Genomic DNA, 13,109 nt, shown 5'->3' on the forward strand with positions numbered 1-13,109 from the left:
CAATATCTCTCTCATTATACTTTATATGTAAGAATATACATAACATGTGTTTAGGAAAGGTGGAGGGCCAGACACCCCTCCCCCTGATTATTTCAAGCATCAGACGTTTCATTTCCTGCATTCTTGTCAAATGTTACGCACCATTTTGTACCTTTTCTATGTCAGTTTATGGGGAAATGTGAACATATAATGCAATATAACCCAATAAGGCACTCTAGGATTCCATATGGCTTTCAATATAAAATATTCTCAGCTTCTCATATTTAAAATCATCCCTGCTGAGTCAAAAAAACAAACAGGCTTCATCTTAGTATTTTTTTTCAAAGCTCAAATGTGTTTCAAAGAGATTTTTGATTAATCTTCAATTTTAAAATGTTGTGCATAGTTATAACTTGTTACACAAATCAGTGTTTTATGATGATTTTTAGGAGTTTCTACATGTTACTGAGTCTGAAAACTAGAAAGTTTTCATTTGTCTTTGATTTGTCTGGTTATCAGTTTGCTGTCAAGCTCATGGCATCAAAGGGGAATCTGCTGCCTGAGATTTCACCACTGTGTTTGTTTGAGGCGCAAAGATAATTAAGTTTCCTACAAGTACTGAGTGGTGGTATGAATTCATAATTCCTTCAGATATTTCATTAGTAAAAAAAAACAAAACTATCTATCGACACAGACATTCATAAACGCACTTTTTTCTACAGTTTTTCTATCTAACATTCACATGATGCACACACTAGGAGCAATCTGGGGTTCAGTGTATTCCCAAGGATACTTTGGGACTGTTTCCAGCCTGGGATCGGATCGCCAACCGTACAGGTGGTGGGGGTGGAGGTGTCTTACGCACAGCTAGTCTCACTGAAACATACGAATATCATATACATTTCTTTATAGATATCAGAGATGGCTTCGCAGCAGAGGCGAACAATTTTAATTTTTTTATAGTTACTGAGGCTCTTTTTGTGTTGGGATTGGTGTCTACACTGGAGAGAGTACAAACCCAAAGTCATCTGTTTAAGTAACATTTAAATAACATTTTTTGGATGAATAATTTCATTGTCGTTTTAGTGAGCAGAGAGACCGTGTCCTCTCATTAGCAAAAATGGCCAGTACTGGATTTTATACAAACTCTACACTAATGAATGTCACATCTCTTCTCATATTTTTAAATACGCTGATGACATGAGTCCGATGGCTTCCTGCTGCACTAATGTGGGTTCATTAGGTCGTTCACAGATAATTATCTGCAACTAAATGTCTCCAAAAATACTACTAATATTAAAAAAATAGAATCCGTGCAAGCTTAAGCGCATTTCCTCCAGTCTTCTACACACTGGGGGGTGTATTGCTTAAAGCGTAGTGTCAGGTTTGAAAGATTTGGATCATGTTTCGGCATGTGGCATGAATCATAGACTGATTTCAAAAGTTGGGGAGCAATAAAGTAAAAAAAAAAATGCATCTGTACCCAGTGAAATCAGGAGGAAGTTCACTGTTGATTAAAAAGTTTGTCTCAGAAACTGCAGCTGAAGCCTGTCACTATGATCCACGTCTGTAAAAGAACATGGAAGAAACATTGCAAAAGCATAAGGCCTCAGTCACACAGGCCTAGAGACCAGTTAGTGACCTCCTCACACCTTCTCACAGGTCAGCTCACTGCCCAGCGAAATGATTTGCAAGTTGGGTTCTGCACCAAAAAGCTCCCCGTGAGATCCCTTGCAAATTGCTACAGTCGCCTGTAGTTTGCATGAAAGCTGCAGACTTTTTAGCCTTTTTACTCTTCAAGCTGTAGATAAAACATGAAAAAAGTTCACACAAAATGGAAACGGATAGCATGCGCCTTCACAGTAAAAGTTCTATCTTACCACTTCAAACAATACATTTCAAAAGGTGAAACTTTGTCTTTGAAGGTAAGCGGTAGAAATTGCCAGTTTTGATCGCACTTTTCACAACTACTTGTTGAGTATTTTTTCTGACATTCACCGTTTTCCATATAAACTATGGGGAACAACAGCAACCTGCTAGCATTTGCAAGCATGCTTTTGCTGCATCAACATATCTATACCTCCCCAACCAGTCTGGAAATACACACTATTAATTAGAGATCAGAAATTTGCCATTAGCTCACTGACTGGTCTCCACACCCTAAAAAATGTTTTGAGTGCATGCCTGTTTGACTAACATATGACAGCAGAGGACAAACGTGACCATACAAACACAAAGAATATAATTAAAAACTGGAGAATATGCAAGCTACAGCAATAATCGGATAGAAAAATCACATCAGGACACAAGATAAAACAAAGCAGCCAGAAGAAACCTATCAAAGTCAAACAGGAAACAAACAAAAACCATGTTTAACATGAAGGCGACAAGACTCACAGTAAACATGCCACACAGAAAGCAGACAGACGAGACAGAAGGAACACGGGAAGCGCTGGGCAGACAAAAAGTCAACACCACTAGAATAACAATGAAAACAAGAACCAAAACTCAAAGACGTCACCAAAACCATCACAAGCAAGCCGGAACGAGCCCGTTTTGAAAAGTTGGGCACTATTTTGGATTAAAGCTCTGAAGCTTGGCTCTAGTAAAATGTTATTTCTACATTTTTTTTAAAAGTTGAGCTAAATACTGTGTATTAGATTTATGGTGATTTTGGAAATGTGAGCTCATGGGAAGAGACAAACTGATCAGACACAATCTGCTCTCAGTGAAAAACTAATGAAATCCATGTAATGACCCAAACACACGGCTAAACAGATGGTCATTTGTCCCCACAGCCACTGGGCTACTACTGAGGATTAGACATTTGAGTGTTTGATTGTATTTCTGTGATTTCAAATCAGAATGAATAATGTTAGAAAATGAAAGTTGCATCTATCTGCTGGTAATCTTCATGTTTTATGCAGCTTGTCTTTATTTGGTAATAAATGAAGTCTCTTCCCCATATATTTTCTCTTTTTTTGTTTCTAATCTTCCTTGTTATTGTCCCTGCTTTTCACGCATGAGCGATGAATGTGATTTGCAAACATCTGCCGGAATCCTGCCATTTAAACACATTTCCCAAAATGTACCAAAAGGTCTTATTCCCGGTAGATTTCACTAGACTTATGACATAATCTGTTCTATGCATAAACACTGAAAAGATTTAGAACAAAATATGAAAACTGTTCTTTTTGTAAACGTTTCCATCCCCAAACATTTCTCTACTACGAGCGACACCCACACCCGCGCCCACAGTCAATTGCGACAGCTTTCCCTTGAGGAAGTTCGGGAGTCATAAATGAGATGCATCATGCCTCCTCTCACATTAATGCAAATGCAGAAATGCACATAAGACAGAGCCTCACATTTATACACCACTAGATGAAAATGAATGGAGGTGGGATTAGTTGTGCTTTGCCTCTCGAGGATGATAAACACATGTATATTTATAACCCTGGCTGTAGCCAAGCGAGAGGCAGCCGTTCTGTGTGACGGTGATGACAGTGTAAAGGACTGGAAGCGCTGGCATAGTTTGATAATCAGCTTTACCAACCGGCACACACATTCTCAAAGAAGGTAACACTATTCACATTATTCTACCACCTGGGTACATACATATCTCACTGTCGAACCGATGCAATGTGGGGTGCAATGGATTTCAAACCCAAACAACAACCAAGAATGCATTTATTGTTGTGCTTTGTGGTCTGTGTGCAGGCAGAACCAGGTGCTGTGCTTTATCATAAAGGAAAAGTTTCCGACTTGCATTAGATGAAAAGTTGCACGATTGTCATTTTCAAATGACTTTGCATTGCTAAGCAGTATACATGTTATTGAAATCACTTTGCACTGCGTTCCAGTTTGGGCTTTTTATTTTGTGCGTGCATTTCAAATTCATTGACGCTGCCCTCGGCCCTAACTGGTTGTGGTATCACAAGTGGGTAGATTTGGGTAGATGATGTTGTTCCCACCCATCACAAAACAGCAGATTGACAGATAGGCATCCATAGATGGTAGTCTATCTTTTAAAATAATTAAGAATTTTTGTTAAATACTAAACAGGCCATGTCAGAGGGTTTTTTTTTTCTTGGCTCTGTATGATGTCTGAGAGTAAATAATAGTATTTGTCTTGTATTTGAATTCAACAGTTCCTTTAATATTATTGTTTGCTGTATATTATAGTTATTTGTGCTAATGAGCAGTGGAACAGGTGCCACATGTTTGTGTTTTAAGAATATATATTTTACTCCTGCAGCTTTGTAATATAACCGTTTGTCTTCAACAGTGACTAAATTGCAGTCAGCTTTTTGTGTGTGATTGCGTCATTGTCTTGACACGAGCAGAGTGATGTGATCATTTTCTGCTTCATTTCAAAATGGTTCTTTGTTTAAACCATAAAAAATTGAAACAATGTGAGAAACAACGGCGGTGATTATTTTACCCGCTGAACATGCTCTGGTGTGAGGAAGGAGGAAGACGCAGTCTGCATGCTAACCATGGGGCAACACTGTAGGATGGGTTCACAGGGGCAGCATTTATTCTGCTCACTTCAGCCTCCAGAGAGCTGCAGTTTGTGAGGCACAAAGAGCGGCACGGAGATGAACGCTAGTCTCCAGTAGTGTGATTATTGATTCAGCTGCTCCTCCCTCTGGCCTTCACAGATTTATGTGGAACACACACTGTATTTCTCCTTCCATCCCAGCGGCTCTTTGCCTGATTCCACATGACTTTTACTTTGACTTGGCCAGTCACCGGACACAGCACTGGCTGCAGTGTGTGTGTGTGTGTGTGTGTGTGTGTGTGTGTGTGTGTGTGTGTGTTCACAGTGTTAGCCTCGCCTGTGGTTCTGTAATGTCGGCTCCGGCTGATTTGTGCATCTCACACCACCTGTAGACCGGCCTGTCACGTTGTGTAGCTGCTGTGTCTTACATGCCTCAAGGCTGTGCGCATGTGTGTTTGTGTACCCTGCACGTGTGTGTGCGTATGTGTGTGCTCGGTATATAGATTGAACTGACTAAGTGCTATTTTTGAATTCGTACATGTTTATGCACGAGTTTTTTTTCACACACACACACTGGACATAAAGGACATAAAAGTGTTTAATACACTGACTTGATGTTACCTTTTGGGGACAAAAGCAAGTCACTATAATGTAGATCACTATTTGGTTTAAGGTTATGATAAAGCCTGGAGGTTGCTGCTATAACAGGAAATAAATGTCATCAATATAATTTCCTCTGAAGTAAAGGGAAATGACTCTTTGAGTGGGAAATATATGCATGCTGGGCTGTTTTCCATCAAGGTCCCTGGCCGGAAGCCAGGCTATCCCAAAAAATCAGCATGCCATTGTTCTGCTTGTCCTTCACATTTGCCCTGCATTTCTTCATTTCACGTTTTTTTTTTTTTACAAGGTGCATTCAGCACAAGTCTAATCACCATCTCTAAAAGCACAAACACCGTATGACACAGTACAACAGTAAAAGGTGATGTAATTTGTCTAGTTAGCTGCTAACATCACATAGGTCAAGCTACTGTAACTGCTGATTATCAGGTGTGGAAGCTGGCATGAAAATGCCAGGAGTCAGGAGTGTTATTAGTTTAGGTGCACAAGATAAGATAAGAAATAAATCATTTATCATTTTAAAAAAATGCTATGACATTAATTTGACTCTAAATGATCAGGCTTGTATATCTATAATGTTATCTTATTTGCTGATGTGATGTCATATGCCATCAGTCATCCTTTCACTTAATGGCTTATCCGGGCAGCACAGTGGGTTCGAATCCGCCAGCAGGCCGGAGCCTTTCTGTGTGGAATTCATGTCTTCTCCTGGTGTCACATTCCAAAGACATGCATGTTAGGTTCATTAGTTCTTAGTTATCTGTAGATGTGAATGGTTGTCTGTGACAGTCTGGTGTTCTGCCCAGGGAGTATCCTGTAGCTCCAGTCCCCTTTGACCCTGTCAGGAGGGACAATATGAAGCACAAAGAAAAAGTTGGGGACTCAAACTTTTATGACTGACAATTATATAATTTGGTGATGACAAGTGATTAGCTCAAGATGAGACAAAAGTTGAGTCAGTGGTGTTGACATTTGGAAGGTAGCACGATGTGTGACAATGCTAATCTTCACCTTTCAGATCAAGTTGCTGCTGCAGATTTTAATGTTTTAGACATCTCTGTCTTTGTGACTAATGATGTCACTTATAGTTAAACAATGCCACTTGAAAAGTAGCTTAGATTTTACAAAGTTTGTTCACCTTCAGTTCCCGTAGACTATACAGTCCTTACAGCCAAGCTTTTACCTTTTTTCTCTTTTTTTTTTGGCATTTCCAGGACAAATTAAATTGCATATAAACTTCCAAATCTGCTGGTTTACCTACACGATTGTCATAAAATGCGCACACTCACATACAAACACCACACCACATGTTTTTGGCTTGTAAAGCACTTTTGGGTTTTTTTCTTTTTTGTAATGAGCCATTAACATTTTTTTAAATAGTGTGTTGGCAGTAATAACTGTGAGATGATGCCCTGTTTGTGTACACACTCACAACCCTCTTCGCCCCTCCCTTTTCCTCTCTCCCTTCGCCTCCTTTCTGTTGCCATGGCTACTACAGGAGGTTGCCAAGTGATGAGGATGGCTCGGTGTCGAGTAACGGCTCCGGGAAGCTGAACACCAGCAAGAGCTCCTCGGCCCGGAGGACTGCGACTGGCAGCAGCAGCAAGAACGGCAAAGAGGAGCTACACAAGAGGGGCGCCAACGGTGAGGAGGAGGAAGGAAAGAGAGATGAGGAGGGAGGGGGTTAAGAAGGTAGACAAAGAATGAGATGATTCCAGTGAAGGAGGAAGAAGGGAAGGTATTAGGAGAAGGACACATACAAAGACAGATGGATGGATAGATGGAAAAAAATCTGCCTCTCCTTATGTTTGTGCCCATCAGAAAGTCTTTCATTGCTAATAAACAAGTGCAGATCACCAAAAAACTGACCACCCCCCGCCCCTCCACACACACACTCATGCTATGATGTTTTTACCCAAGGATAATTATTGTGAGCTAATGAAGCGCAAACACACTCATGCTTACAATGAGTCAGCCTGCTACAGCATCATGTAACTATCAGGGACGACACATGTACTCATCAGATATTGTCACACGTCCGCTCATATGCAAACTGGGATATTAGATCAGTTAGAAGACACATGAAGCATTCACGTGTTGCTATTTAGGCTGTTTTCAATCGGCTTACCTCATTCCAAATGCTGCATGGAGATAAAAGCGAGTACATATTCCTTAAGCGTTGCATCAACTTACTTTGGAGCAGAACCACAGAGAAAGACAAGGAAGTGGGAGGAAACAGTTCTGACAGCGTAGTGTCACCTTAGGTGTTATTCAAATCCATACAACCCACTGCATATGTTCTATGCTGTAGGAAAGTTACTTGTTAATCCTTGATGCCTGTCCTCTCCATCATTTTAAATGAGCTTTTAGATATTGCACTCACACAGAGTGCAATATTAAAAACACACACACACACAAAGGGTATGACTACTTAAATGCCAAGTTATAATTGAATTACTATTAAAATGAGAAGGTTACTTGTAATCAAGAGTCACATTTCTTTTTTTTTTTTGTTAAAGAAGGGACCTGATGTAGTCTAAAATCTGCGATGACATGCTGTAGCTTAGTTTATTGATGTTTTATCGACACTTCTTGGTTATAAGGACATCTTTATTTCCATGTTGTTTTCTACCTTTTTATGCCGATTCTGATATTTTTCACACTACTACATCAATTAGACAGACGGTTGATGACTAATTATGAAGAATGCATTATTAATTTAAAAGCATTTGTTAAAAAAGGTCATAAAAAGAGGAGACTGGTCCATGATGATGACAAACACGTACTTCACATTATTAAGTTCACTTTAAGCAGCTTGAGGCAACTGTTGTTGTGGTTTGGTGCTTCATAAGAAAAACTGAATTGAACTGAATTGAATTCAAGAAAAAAATTAAGCAACTTTAAAGTTGATATAAAAGTAAAACAACACAAAACAAAATTAGCATAGGTGTGCTTGTGTTGGGAGTAAGCATGGTATATGTGAGCAAAACTATACACAAAGCCCATGTTAATCTGTGGGAGCTGTGCTAAATCTGTCATATACCCACATTTACATTTGGGTACATCTATGAAAAATGAATCCAGCCACTACGATGTCCTCCAATAGCTATTTCACTTCCCCTTCCCCTTTTCGGACCAGGAAGCTACTAACATTTTTCTTTATAATCACTCTTTGGCTAAATCTATCCAGACTCTTGAGTCAGTGTCAGTTAGGACTCAAGTCAAATCTAGAAATGACAAAAACTGAGGCTTCATAAAAAAATGAGCTTACCACCTTCTGTGGTCTTCTCGTCATTGCCTGAGGCTACAATAGCTGGTTCTAGCATGATGGCGCAACTTCAAGTGAACTCCTGTTATGAGTAATGGTGGTGCCAAGTTTAAACAGAACATGTGAAATGAAAAAAGACAATGTCTGTTTTCTACTGCATCATCTTTGAGCCTTTTGAAATGTTCTCCATCATTAATTCAACAAAGTAGCTGGCAGGTACTGTGTCATTTTAAAGAAGAAGGTTCTTGTTTACAGCCATATGACAATCTCCGCTGCTGAAGTAAATGACAGTTCTCCTAATAAAGCTTAAAAAAGCATGTTAGCAGGTTGTGACAATAAAAAATGTTGTAGTTTTCCATAGATAGGCTCACTTCTGGTAATTTGGACCACTCCACTGCAATGGACTTCTCAACTGTGTTTGCCCCTTTAGTCCCTTTTTAGCATTTTAATGGAATTATCTATTTTAGTAGTCTGCTACTTACTATTAATTAATAAATATATATGTGCTGTAGCATATTGCTAATGGATGCATCTTGATGAAGCTAAATAGCCTTGTATGGTTTAGGACTTCACCCGTCCATCCAACTAGTTTCACTTATGGTCCAAAAACTTCAACATGGGACAAGCAAGGCAAATGTTGAAGTTTCCAAATGCAGTGTAAACATTGCACGGCAGACTTGATGATGTTTCCATGAACATGCTTTTCCGCATCTTTTTACTAAGCTGCTGCAAACACACTCAGTCGGCTGCAACTTTCCAGCTCAAAGCCCGACTGCGTCAACAACAACAACAACAACACGACCCTCAGGACCCAGTGCAGATTTTCAAGCCAACGAGGCATGATTGCAGATGCCTTGCAGGTGCGTCCATCGCTCCTGCAGCGGCATTGCAGACCACGCCCCGCCACATACAGATTTCATAACTAATGGTTGCCATCTTGGTGGTCAGTCCATCTTTTATATACAGTCTGTGGGTTGAACCTGCTAAGCTAATTTAGAGGTCCAAAGATGCAAGCATGAATGCTTTTGTCAGCCCTTGCAATATTTGGCAACCTGTAAACCTAAAACATATTTATAAAATATTATATAAATTACATAGTTTGCAGAATGTGATAAAATGATAACATTATTCGCTGTCTGCACAGATTCCTCACTAGCGTTAAATTAGCAGACATCACAGGATTAAAAACAAACATTTTGTCAGACATGAGATAATAGACTGTGCCTTTTGATCTACATCACCTGTAATCAGTAGTGGCAGTGAATGCACTGCATCTTTGAACTGTTCAACAGATTATCAGCCCAGTTTTTTTTCCAGCTCTGCAGTTTCAGAATTGATTGCCTAAACATTGCTCTGATCACTGGTAACACTGCCACGTTGCTGCTGTTCAGTGGCATTCTGGGACACTGTGATTTTCAGATCTCTTTTGCATCAGCAAACTAATGTTCACAGCAATTTAAGTGATTAATAGTGTTTATGCGAGCGAATGAATGTTTACCCAGAAGAGACAAGAAGATGAGTAATTGTTTCATTTTCTCACTAGAGATTGCAGAGAGCTGGAGATGGACAGGAATAGAGTTTTCAGAAAAAAAGGGAGAGAATAATGCCGGTATGCTACAGAAATGATAAAAACACCTGCTTGCTGCAGTGGGTCACACATCTTCAGGAAGTTTTACAGGTGTCAAAGCATTGGCTAAAGAGAATTTTGTACTACACCCGTAATTTTACTTGCGAGAGTCAGCGAAAGTGAAATGAAAATGCAAACACTCAAGAACTACATCTCAGACTCCACAGACCTCAGTTAGCATGTTAAAAGTTAAAGTTCCTTGCAAAAAAACTAGAAAAAGACTGAACAAGTGTGGCTCGTTTCGAAGCATTATCAGGAAAAGCATCTTCTTTCTCAACAGAACAACACAGCTTAGAATTGCAAAGTTGATTTTGAACAAACCACAAGACTTCTGGAGCAATGTCCTTTGTACAGATGGGATACAAAGTGGAGATGTTTGGCCATAATGCACAGTGCCACAGTTTGAGAAACATAACAGCATTCCAGCACAAATGCCTCATAGCTACTGTTGAGCACAGTGGTGGAGGGGTGATGATTTGGGCCTGTTGAGGTGTAGTTGAGTCCACTGTGAACTCCTCTGTATACTCAAGATAAAGCTTAGTCCAGATTGCGTCGCGTAACAAAACAATGACCCCAAGTGCAGCAGCAAATCTGCAACAGAATGGCCAAAAAAGAAAACAATTGAGGTGTTCCAGTGTTTCAGTCAAGAGAGCTGTGATGAACAAATACATGCAAACTTCAATAAACTGAAGCAATGTTGTAAAGAAGTGTGAGCCAAAATGAATCTGTCAGATGTGAGACATGTAGAAGATTAGTTTCTTATATATGAAGATACAGCTTTCCATATAAGTACGGCCTGGTTCCATTGTTCCGGTGAATCCTTCAGGGCAGTGCCATCAGTGCCTTGTGCTGACTAAATTCCTTCTTACAAGAGTAAACCACTCAAAAGACAGTGGGACTTCTTTTATTTCGCACGCTAAACTTCCACAACAAGAGACTAAAAACAGTGTTGTAGTTTTTTACATTTTAGAATGATTTTAGAGCAACTGTTCAAGAGAAACAGACTACATCTAACACTGACCTTAGTATAGCTAAATGAACGTTTTAATGTTCCTCAGATGTTCAGGGTTCAAATCCCAAAACTAATGGATAACATGATGGTGGTTTTATATGTAGTCTATGGATATACTAACTTTATTGTTCATCTGTTAAATCATCTCCATAATAGTAACCAATATTGCTGCAAACATAAAGGAGTAAACAGCAAAAGTACCAGCAGATTGTTGACTGACTCATACTGTTTACCAGAAGACACACTGAGTAACGGGGGCTCTAAAATGTAGTTTATTCAAATTATGCAACATGTAGTTTCTACATTCAGTCAATGAAGCCACATGTTTTAAAATGTATTTAACCACAAAAGAAGAAGAGAAGAAGGACCCTTCTTTGTTGATCTGAAATGTGTAGCTGTGAGGAAGCAAAACAACAACACAGCCATCATGCTGCCGCTAAATTAAATGAAGGAACAGACACAACAGGAAAGTAGAAATTTTTCCTAATAAGGAAAAAATTAAAAAGCAAAGCCTACAAACTTTATATTTGTAATGTTTGTAATGTTCCCATTTATGTAGACCAAACCAGTCAGTGCTGTATGAAAATAAATATGATTCAGTTGCTACTTTTTCTTCATAGTGAAACTTAGGCAAGATAAGTTATTGTAAAATAAAATAATATAAAATAGCCTTTGTTGAATTTCACCCTCGTTTTGGCCTCTGTCTTCCCTGAGTGCAGGAGTGCACATATGCAGCCAACCAGCCAACCAGCCAACCACCCACAGCCACACATACACACACACTCGTTTTCATGTCTTAGTGAGGATATCTCATTGATATAATGCTTTCCCTAGCCACTTACCTTAACCCTAACCATCAAATATGAATGCCTAATCCTAACCCTCAGCCTAACCATAACCTAATTGTAACCCTGACACTAAAACCACATTTTGAGCCTCAAAAATGCCTACAAACTTGGGGACGGGCATTTTGTCCACATAAGTGACTGTTGGTTCCCAAAACTATAGCATGCCAATTTTTGGTCCTCACAAAGATGTCTAAACATGCACACACACACACTCTCCGTGGCACTCACCAGATGTAACAACCTTTGTGGCAGAAACCATGTACATGTTCAATTCAAACACCAGTACAGTGTTTGCCACTTGCTGTGAAATGGTTCAGGGTTCACGTTAGCTACAACACATTGTTACCTGTGTCCATTCAGGTTCACAGCCCTCTGCTGCTTGTGATGCCACCTGTCCTGACCTGAGCTGTCACACTCTGATAGGCTGAACAGTTTCACCAGCAAATGAGAGCAGACGAAGCTGGTGCCTGGACGAATGTAACATTGTGGGTTTGGAGCAGAGTTAATGGCATACTGTCGTAGCCCTACAAAGAAGCAGTCTGCCATATGATGTCAGTCAGTCAGTGAGTCACTGTGAAGCAACATAGCACTATCCATCTGCTGCTCGCTGCTGTAACATACAGTCTCATAAATACTGAGATTGTGTTACTGTGCGAAGCAGAGGACCAGTCACATACAGCGGATGTTTTTCATGAGACAAAACTCAATTCTTATTGGATTTAGTGTTTATTAAAGTTGTAGTTTCCATGACAACAAGTAAATCTCACATTAGAGGATAAAAGCAATTATTTTGGAGTGGAAAACAGTGGAGGAAAGTACATGTGAGCAATGAGACAACGGAAGGTAGGAAATTGAAAAGCTGATAACCCATTACTGATCAAATTCATCTTATGGCTCCAAAAAAACCCAACATAGCACAAGCAAAATCATACAAATTAAATCCTAGAGTGCTAATGTGTTAGCTAACAATAGCTTGCTTCATTAGTAAGTTCAAAAACTCTGTGGGTGCAATGTAGACACACACACCAGCTTATTAGTGCTACATGACAGAGTAATAAATACAGAAATTTTCCTCACCAAACCTGAAACACAAACTTCTTCCTTGGTCTGTACGTCACAGTAAACTATAAGATTGCAAGTGGATGTAAGGCAAAAAACAGGCATATCATTCATTGGTTCAAAAATAGTCCACCCAAGCTTAATATAAAGCTTACAGTATGCGAGAAATGAAAAGTAGCTCCATTAGTAAA

The 13,109-nt window shown here is 39.5% G+C and overlaps 1 protein-coding gene across 5 annotated transcripts in view; it reads left to right on the forward strand.

Annotated features, from left to right (window-relative positions):
- Window positions 1-13,109, forward strand: part of kiaa1549la (KIAA1549-like a) — a 123,978-nt gene that overhangs the window by 87,045 nt on the left and 23,824 nt on the right. For all 5 annotated transcript variants that reach the window (XM_024803020.2, XM_024803019.2, XM_024803022.2 and 2 more), the window contains one exon: window positions 6,603-6,748. In XM_024803020.2, the coding sequence (XP_024658788.1) occupies window positions 6,603-6,748 (146 nt within the window). The remainder of the gene's footprint in view (window positions 1-6,602; window positions 6,749-13,109) is intronic.

The sequence above is a fragment of the Maylandia zebra genome, linkage group LG7 (genome assembly GCF_041146795.1).
Source record: "Maylandia zebra isolate NMK-2024a linkage group LG7, Mzebra_GT3a, whole genome shotgun sequence".
Lineage (NCBI taxonomy): Eukaryota > Metazoa > Chordata > Actinopteri > Cichliformes > Cichlidae > Maylandia > Maylandia zebra.